Source organism: Pygoscelis adeliae, unplaced genomic scaffold, assembly GCF_000699105.1.
Source record: "Pygoscelis adeliae isolate BGI_AS28 unplaced genomic scaffold, ASM69910v1 Scaffold867, whole genome shotgun sequence".
Lineage (NCBI taxonomy): Eukaryota > Metazoa > Chordata > Aves > Sphenisciformes > Spheniscidae > Pygoscelis > Pygoscelis adeliae.
The window spans coordinates 26,312-35,395 of NW_008825125.1; the positions used below are offsets into that span (position 1 = coordinate 26,312).

At 57.1% G+C, this 9,084-nt stretch overlaps 1 protein-coding gene across 1 annotated transcript; it reads right to left on the minus strand.

The window, feature by feature from the left end:
* Positions 1–1,677: 1,677 nt before the first annotated feature.
* On the minus strand, positions 1,678–8,754 carry UBE2Q1 (ubiquitin-conjugating enzyme E2Q family member 1). The gene is made up of 12 exons (XM_009328265.1): positions 8,473–8,754; positions 8,034–8,138; positions 7,627–7,677; positions 5,371–5,511; positions 4,731–4,815; positions 4,206–4,266; positions 3,573–3,663; positions 3,413–3,471; positions 3,083–3,131; positions 2,758–2,853; positions 2,524–2,590; positions 1,678–2,103 (listed from the first exon to the last, which is right to left on the minus strand). The coding sequence occupies exons 1-12, from the start codon at positions 8,752–8,754 to the stop codon at positions 2,072–2,074; spliced, it is 1,119 nt and encodes a 372-aa protein (XP_009326540.1). The 3' UTR covers positions 1,678–2,071.
* Between the last annotated feature and the right edge of the window lie 330 nt (positions 8,755–9,084).

Genomic DNA, 9,084 nt, shown 5'->3' on the forward strand with positions numbered 1-9,084 from the left:
GCGGTGGAGAACAGACAGGGCAGGCCTGCCAGATGCCAGCTCGCGGTGTTCCTGCCACGCTTCCAGCCTCAACACCCACCAGGTCAGCATCCGAGCAGCGGAGGGTCCTGCGGGCACTGGTCAACTCTCCCGCTCATCCTGGCCCGGAAAGTCGCCAGGATTCGGGAGCGCGCGTGCTGTGAGCTCTCCCAACCAACTCAGCGTACCCAAACCCAACCCCATCGCTGGGGTCAGCGGGCACGGCCCCCCGCCTCACCAAATAGCAACACCACAGGCTTTTTAAACCTTCATTAAACCGGCTTAACCCCCCGCCCCAGCAGGTTCCTTGGTACTAATTGAGCTAAAGAGGGGAGGGGAGCGCAGCTGCCTCCGTCCCCTGCCAGCACCGGGCACCAGGAGCAGGGCTGGGGAGCGCCCAGCACCCCGCCGGGTGCTGGTCTGGGGTGGAGGAGCAGACCGCTGGGCAGGGCAGAGCTGCTCAGCATCGCAAACCCCCCCGGTCCTTCAGCAAAGCACTTAAAAATCGTCCCCGGCAGAGGCCGGAGCTGCTCCTGCAGGAAGTGCAGAGCAGCCATCAGTAATCCTGCAAAGAAAAAAAATACGGCATCTTTGTATTCTAAGGCTGGGAGCAGGACAACGCCTGAAGAGGAGAACAGCTGCTGGAGGAGATAATGGACTTCTTCTGAGGCCCTTTGATTTTCTAATAACTTTTATTCAAATACCACGAATTAATACTGATGGTCCAGCTTTGACACCAATGAGTCAGCTATGCCCTCCAGCCAAGGACACAGCACCACAAGTTCGAAGAGCTCCAACACCCAAATCTCCTTCCAGCAGCCTCGGGGCAGAGCAGGGGGGGATTCAAGCAAGGAACACGGACGGCAGCAGCGCCCTCCACCAAGGGCTGGAGCTCAGCCCTGGAGCACTGAGCTGAGCTGGCATAACGGCTTGAGGAGGAAAAATAAAACAAAACCCTAGAGGAGCGGGCCGCTTGCCGCAGGAGGAAGCCCAAGGCAGGGATGAGGGGAGCAATCGCACCCAGCGATCGCCTTCACCCGGCAGCTTTCATCCACAGCGCAGCCCTTACCGCCGCAAGGGGCAAAAAAAAAGGGCTCAGCCACCTCCCCCCTCCACGCGCGGTTAGCGGGGAGAGACAGGGCAAAGGGCGACAGCTTCAGGCTTGTCACAGCTGAGCCTCCGCTCATCTTACCGCTTGGCAAGACGGGACACGGAGAAGTTCGGGGCGAGAGCTGGCAGCCTGCAACCCCCTCATCCACAGCAGGGCACGGGAAAACCTTACAAGTCTTCCCCTCTCCGCTTCCAGAGGCGTACGTTTGCAGTCAACAAAGAGAAAAGTCTGTTCTTGGTCTAGGGGAGAAGGGGACAGAATCCCTTGTTGCCAAAAAGAAAAAAGGGTTTTCTTCTTCCACGGCAGCAGTTCCGGACCTTCCCGCGTGGCTCGTCCAGGGGTTTTGCAGCTGACACCAAGAGGCCTGGGCCCCTCCTGCGCCCCCGCCTCCAGCAGAGCCCCTCGGCTCCATCCACCGCCCTGCCACAAGGCCAAGGGCTGAAGACGTAGCGTGGCACGGCTGCTGCAAAGGGGTTTGCTCCCTGCTGCTGCCAGCGCAGGGTACGATCAGCAGCGGCTTGGAAAAAGCAATTAGTCAGGCCAGCATCTTCAAATTAACAAACTGTAATTTTTCTCCAAAGATACATTTTCCATACACATCCATCATACACTGTAACAAAAAAAAGCAGTGTACATGAAATAAGAAAATAAATTAAATCCATAGCATAGGTAAGGAGGACGCTCTAGACTGGAGTAGAGTCGAAAGTTTCCAGCGATACAAGAGGCTCAAAAGTTTGTTTTAACAAGAATGCCTGCCAGCAAGGGTCCAGCAAGTGTTTTAGGTCAGTCCAACTGCTTAAACAGTTTTATTTAGAGTTTTTAACAGCCATTATTGTCCTGCAACAGGCAGAGCTATTACATCCTGGGAGAAAGCCAAGAGGCATCGTTAAGATCCAAGTAGAGCATCCAGACGATGATCAGATTGGTCCTGCAGCATCTGTGCTAGCCATCCTCCTTGGGCGGCGTGTACCAGCCTGAAACAAGAAGAGAGATCCGAGAGGGACGAAGCCGCACAGGGAACGCGAATCCACACCTGGAAATGCACAGCTGGAAGAGCTGCCGAAAGCAGCAGTGCGAGCACGCTGAGTCCCGCTTCCAAAGGGCCGCATCTCCCGGATTCCCGGGAGGCTTTCTCTCCGGGTTACTTCCCACCACCACCGGGAGAATGATGCGCTGCCTCTAGTTACAGCCGAAGGAGCCCAGCACTGACGGGCAGAGGGATGCTGCAGCCACGCGCTCTGCGTTCGGCAGCGGCTGCCGTTGCCGGCTATCGTCCCGCTCCCGGGAATTTCTGCACTTGGGGCAGAAAAAACTCAAGGAGCTCGTCTGGACGTTGGGCCTAGGGGAGCCCGGACTAGCGAGGGGAAATACACGCCCTCTCCCTCAGCCCTTACCATTCTTCTCGTGGATCTGAACCAGGGACTTGTAGGACTGCTGTGCTCTTGTCAGGCTGTACTGATTCTGCAAGGGAAGCCAGAGCGACAGTCAGTCCCGCTAGAACCCAGTGCGAGCCATCCCACACCCCTTCCCTACATGAACTGTGCTGCCACAGAGCCGGTTGTTCGCTCATCTGCCTCCATCCTGCTACCAACCGCTCCTCAAGTTCCCTTACGCTGACCGGGCCCTACCTTATTGGCTCCAAATTGTACTCGCGCTTTCCCTTTCACCAGAGTCGCGCTGATCTGCATAATCACCGACTCGATGGAGTACGCACTGCTCCAGCCCTGAGGGACAGAGTGCAACACAGTGAGGCCAGCGCAGACGGGGACCCCTGCCCGCAGCAAAGAAAGGACCTTCCCGAGCCCGGCGAAGGCACTGCGAGAGCCGTGCCAAGGCAGCTGCCAGCCAGGGGTAACAGGTAGGATTTGGCTGCCAGCAGGCCCCGAGCAGCAGGAAGACAAAGCATGGCAGACAGCAGCAGCTACCCGAGCCCACGCGCCGGCCAGTACCCACCTGTTTTGTAAGCAGCTCCATGCAGATGGCACCGCCACCCAGAACATACCTTGGGGAAGGAAATCAGGCAAAGTTACGTCAGAGATGGACACAGCCTCACCCACCCGCTGCTCCGGAGAGGAACCGTCTCCTCAGGGTAGATCTCAGATGGAAAAATACACACACAAAAAAATCCACCACCCCCGTCTATGCTTCCTGGGAGAGCTCCGGCAAACTCCTATCAGGGAGATTCCGGGGCTGCACAGCGCTAGATAAAACTCTTAGTGAAAACTGCTGCAGGAAGCAGTGCTGGAGACCTCAGTGAGCAGAGACAGGCAAACAGCTACTTACCCCCCGGACAGCACCGGTGACACGACCCTTACGAACGGCGGATCAAAGGGAAAGTTATCCTGGAACAACAGAAGGGAGGCAAAGCTGTTGAGAAACCTCTTCTCTGACGACTCACTGAGGCAGGTGTGTCTCGAGGAGGGGGAGGTACAGGAAGCCTTACTTTAAAGGAGAAGTTTAGGAGGATGAAATCTGTTCCTTCTTTCTCTTTGAGGATCTGGAGATCGTTGTGCAAAGCGCTATCCTCGTCAACCCTGCCGAAGGAAAACCCCAGAGGGTCAGAGTCAAGGTCGTGCACCTCAGGTCAGCCATGCTCGCTGCCACCGAACCCCAGAGCTGCCGTACCTGCACACCCCGGCCGGCACGTGGGCCCTCAGGTTCTCACCCAGAGGGCAGCGACAGCACGGGCTGTCAGCATTCTGCTCCCGGTTTGCAGAGAAGACCATCACACCCTTTTTGCATGCTGCCAGCTTAAAAATAAAGACTGCCTGGCCCAAGGAAAAGGCAGCACTGGTGTCTGGAGGGTGTGAGAGCTCGGGGTTTTGTCTGATGCACCTCTTCCAGGACTCTAGGAAGAGCAGACAGACTTGCAGAGCCCTCAGATTATGTCATCTTTCTCTGGAGATGTCATCTCCTTTCTGATGTGGAGACAGCAAGCAAGCTGCCCGAGAGAGGCTAACCCAAGGTCTGCCAGGTGCTCCCCTGCCCTGCTCACTTCCCCTCTGGCTCATGGGAACATTTTGGTCCCACCACCAAGATCCACCACAGTTGTATGATCCCAAGCTATGCCACCTACTTCAGGAGTTTGACGTTCCAATCGTACAGGCTGTCGTTCACTAGTTCAACTGCATAGTATCCTGCAAGTCAGAGAAGAGGTGTGTCACTACCAGGGGAGATGGAACCACCCAGATTTCAAATCCCCTTGGCCCTGCAGCGCAACCTCAGCCTGGCACAGAACCCCCTGAAAAGCAGCACTTATCCAGAAGGACCATCCTGAAGGCAGCAGTTTTCCTATCACCGCTCCTTCCCGAGTCCTTGGGCTCAGGGAAGGGGCAGGAGCACCATCACCCTCAAAGCCAGATAATCCTCCCACCCACAGCACGCTCCTCACCCCCATCCAGCACTGGCAGGGAAGAGACAGTAAGGCAGTCCTGCTCGCTCTGGACAGAGCCACAACCACCGAAGGCCGGAGATCCTCTCCCCAGCCGAGAAGAGCAGAACAGCTCTAAGGCCCATTAGGTGCCGCCCAGAACGATGAGGAAAACCCCAGCACGAACAGTGGAGCAGCAGTCCCTTCCCTCAAGCTCCCCGCAGTACTTACCGCCTTTGAAACTTGGTGATCGGTAAATATCCCTGAGCTCCTTCATTAGCCGGTCGGTGGCCTGCACAGACCCAGACACTGCACCCTACGAGGAATTTGGGAGGAGGGAAGTCGCATTGTTGCTCTGCGCCCACCATGGCCGTCGCTCTACAAGGCCAACACCTGAGCTACAACTCCTGTCCAGCCTCTAAACTAGACCGTACCATGTACCCCACCTCTCAGTCCTCCCCTTTCCCCCCTACAGCAACTTCCCTTGCCCCAAACATGCTACCCCAGGCAGCGCAGCTGCAGCAGAAACACCTCTGTGCCCTCTCAACTACGTAAGAATTTCAGCCCAGGAGTATAAAAGCACAACCCACCAACCGCCTCCACGGCCCAAAGTGAGGTGCAGCTCCTGGGAGCAGAGGGGAACCCCAGACCTCACTGCAGGAAGGCTGCCCCAGATAGCACCGATGCCTCGGGGGCACCTGAGGCCCATCCTTGCTTCCCTGAGCTGCAGCCCCCGCCAGCCCCTGAGAGCCACTGCTGTACCTTTGGCCAGAGAGGGCCCCTTTGATTTAGGGCCGCCAGGTGCCCCCATCGCTCTCACCCTTGGGTCCCTCTGCTTCCCCAACCCGCCCGCCCACCAGGTGACACGTACATTTAAGTAATCTTGCCTCTGGTTCTTTTTTATTTTCTCTAAAATGGCCAGGTTTTCCTTCCCAATGCCTTCATCCTCTGTCTTCTTCCCATCTGCTGGCTCTTCCTCTTTCATCTCATAGTGGTCCAAGTCCTCAGTGTCCTGGGAAGGGGAGAGGAGAGCTAGTAGGAGACGCGTCTTCGCTCCTCCCTGCTCCAGGTACTGCAGACAGAAGCTGTCCTGAACCAGGAAGGAATCCTGGTGCAACTCTCCCTCCCCAGGAAGTCCCAAGCCCCGATCTGAGGCACAAACAGGGTGGAAGACAAAAGGCCTGGGCATGCTCAGTGAAGAAGTTTCAGGCACTGGGCCCCTGCTGCCCTCCCATACCAAAGCCAGCAGGCAGAGTGGCATACTTCCCTTTCCAGAACTAAATTGGGCTCACGCAAGCTCTTTGTTCGCTGGACTCTTCCCTGCCAAGTCTCACGCCTGTTTATAATTAGCCATTAATCCTACGTATGCTCCCCAACGAGCCCCATGTAACTGAAGGGCACCGGCATCTCGGCACGCACGTGGCTCAAGCAGCCCCATGCCACGTTTCTGGAAGGCTGGAACGAAGCGCAGACACTCAGCGCAGCGCTGCTGGGCCGCGCCGCTCCCCCTTCACAAGCAAAAACCCAACACAAACACAGCTCGCTGGTAGCACAAGAGGAGGCCCTCACGCACAAAACTCAGTGGCGTGGGATGTTTCCTCCTCAAAGAGAGGTGACGCTTCACAGCACGTCTGGATGCTCTTTGTAGATCAGCTCAGCTCTCCACTGCACAGCACAGCCCCGATGCTCTCCCTAACCCCAGCAGAGGCTCTGCCCCTCACCCCTTTCCACAACAACACTCGTCAGGCTGACCTGTGCAAGACCCCGATGTTAATAACCAGGAAAAAACAGTTGCAGCAATCAGGGGCCACTGCAGAGATCTCTCCCCGTGCACAGCAGCTACTGCACTGTGTCGGCACACAGGTTTCAGCTACCTGGAAGCTGCCTGCAAACGGCTGTGGGCACGCACAGCTCCAGCGCTGGCATTAAATCCTCTGAGCGAGTGTTTACTTCGGCCTCTCCAGGCTAGCTGCTGCTATTCTGGATGAGCAGCATTTTTGGAAGGGCTTTGACATTTTCAGACTGTCACACGGGAAAATAGATCCTCGTAGGAAATCCCTCGAGTGGATTAACCTGCACGATGCACCTCCGCACCAGGGCATGGCTCTGCTGCTCTCTCTTCCGACAGCCCAACAAATCCAACCGCTCAGCAAGAAACCTTTGCTCTACGCGAGAGCACTGTCCCTGCGCAACAACGCATGCTGTTGGCAGAAAGCATGAGGGGGAACGCTCGGTTCCCGAGGATTTCTTTTCCAGCCCACAGGAGGAGAGTGAGGACTCGCACATCGCAAATTTGCCACAAAGCAGCAAGTCTGCAAATACGCAAGGTTATGCTGGTACCAGTTGAAGCCTCCTCATTTTCTCCGGGGACCCTGGCAAAGGCTGGCCTTGATTTAGCAAGCTATTCACTTTGTTGAAACCCCCACAACTGCCAGGCGTGCTGCTGCTAAGTGACCTGCCCCCAGGTTCTGCGGTGCTGCCGACTCGGTGCCCGTGCCTCTCACCCCAGAAGTGTGCGAGGCATCGCTAAACGTCACCATGGAGATTCAAGATTATTCCACCCACTTCTAGAGATCTCTAAACTGCAAACCAAACAACCGAAGCCTGTGGGTTTTGCAGCACGATATTCTCAGCCTGCAGTGAAGCATGGCCGCCTCTGCTGCTCCTGCCAATTAGCTTGCTCGCACACTCGGCCATCCTACCTAATCCTCACTGCAGGAGTCCCATTTTCACGGCGTGATTTCCCCGCCAGCAACGGCAACCCGGAAATCCCATCGCTCGCGAGTAAATTCCAGGCTCTAGAGCACAGCAGCGCGAGCTGAGAGAGAAATCGGCCAAGGGGCTCCACCCTCAGCTCGTCTGTCTTTGGAGGCCACGGCTACACCTCTCAGCTGCTGTGGTCCCCCGTGGTTTGTAAACACATTGCTCCCATCTGGCTCAGGACCTGGGTCCCCAGCAGCGAAACACTGACAACAACCTAGCCTTTGAGCCAAACAGCGGGCTCTTCCCTGTCTAGACTCCATGAGCTCCTCCCAGCCCCAACCCCTGTGCCCTCACACCTTTCAGCGGGCATCTCCCCGTGCTCAGCTCTCCGGTGTACTTCCTCGTACAGCAAGGCGGCACTTACCTCCGGCATCTCTTCGTCTTCCTCTTCAGAGGACACCTCTTCCTGTGTGCTCTGCAGGGACAAAAGGACCGAGACGAAAATTGCACTGTCAGCTTCCTGGGGCAATGCTCTCCTGCCTTCCCAGACACTTCTGAGGCAAGGTTAAACAGGGATTTACAAGCAGAACCAAGTTAAAAGCAGAGCGAAGCCAAGAACCTTTAAAGGAAACTACACCAGAGCAGCTAAACAGCACCGAGGCCCAACAGAGCAGGCGGGCGTCAGCCGGGACAGGAATCCACCCCAGGGAGAGGAGATCAACACCTCACCTGCTGTGTTCCTCCTTCGGGGGTTAGGAAGCCTCGGCCTCTAAAGCAAACTCCAGGAAACTTGTTTTATGAGCTCAGAAAGTCTCCTCCCGAGTCACTCACCTGTTCTGCCGGCAGAGGCTGGTCCAGCATTTCAACATCTGGATGTTGGGGGAGGTTGTAGAGCTTGCACAGGTCGGAGATTATTCGCTTCAGGTGCTGCAAAAGCTGTCGGGAGACCAGGCAAGTATCAGAGAAGCGCAGAGACCCACGTGCCAAGCTACGCCTCAGCTGTCCTCAGCGCTGCAACGCTTTCCCTCACAAGCGAGCGAGCGCAGGCCCAGAGGCCGCTCCTTCCTGCTCCAAGCAGCAGTGGACACGGGGGGAAAAAATACACCCCAGCACCAAACTCAAGAGAAGTCAGAGCTGCTCATCCCAAATTTCCCGAACCCTTATGAGACAAGAGGCACCCCTGCCTTGGGCCCTTGGAGGCACACAGCAGGGATTTTACCCTCCTGAAGCAGCCAGCCTCTCGCCACCCCCCCAGCCAGCGCCGCCTCGCCAGCGTATTTCCTTTCCTGACTTCCACCAGCCTCTCCAGGATAGCTGCCAGGTTCGGATCGTCCGACTCCACAGACCATATTGGGGGAACAGCTGGATAAGACTCCTGGAGAGAAGGAGAAGGTGGTGTTTGAGCTGCCGCAACTGCCTCCGTCCCACCGACGCAGCTGGCGGGGAACGAAGCAGCGAGCCAGGCAGGACGGGGAGCTGCAGCTCCACGTCTCTTGCAAACGGATCCCTCCAGACCGCGAAGATCAGCGGGACAGCCCGCGAGCGACTGCATCCACCCTCCAGGCTAATCCCGGGGCCGAGGGCAAACCAAACCCCTGCTCCAGCCGCGCCGATCTGGCTCAACTCCGTACCGCTTCCCCCCCAGCCTGGGGCAGCAGGGTGGAATACAGAAGGTGGTGAAGTTTTGGCCACCCCTTTGGTCGCCGGGGCCTCTGGGGGTGGTAAAGCGGTTAAGGCAGGACACCAAGGGCGTTTCACGCTGCCCCGCGGGACTCCTGCCTCCCCAGCTCTGGACCAGAAGCGCTGCAGGAGAAGAATCAGGCATGCACAACCCGACACCACCCGTGCAGGGGCAGAGGCCAAGCAGGCACCTTTAATCCAG

Excerpts from the sequence above, each read along its gene's own strand:
- UBE2Q1 (XM_009328265.1), bottom strand. The coding sequence starts at position 8,754 with ATGCAGTCGCTCGCGGGCTGTCCCGCTGATCTTCGCGGTCTGGAGGGA. Across the intron at positions 5,512-7,626 it reads AAGACGAAGAGATGCCGGAG|GACACTGAGGACTTGGACCA; the intron begins GTAAGTGCCGCC and ends TCCCCTTCCCAG. Across the intron at positions 3,132-3,412 it reads TCACCGGTGCTGTCCGGGGG|GTATGTTCTGGGTGGCGGTG; the intron begins GTAAGTAGCTGT and ends TCCTTCCCCAAG.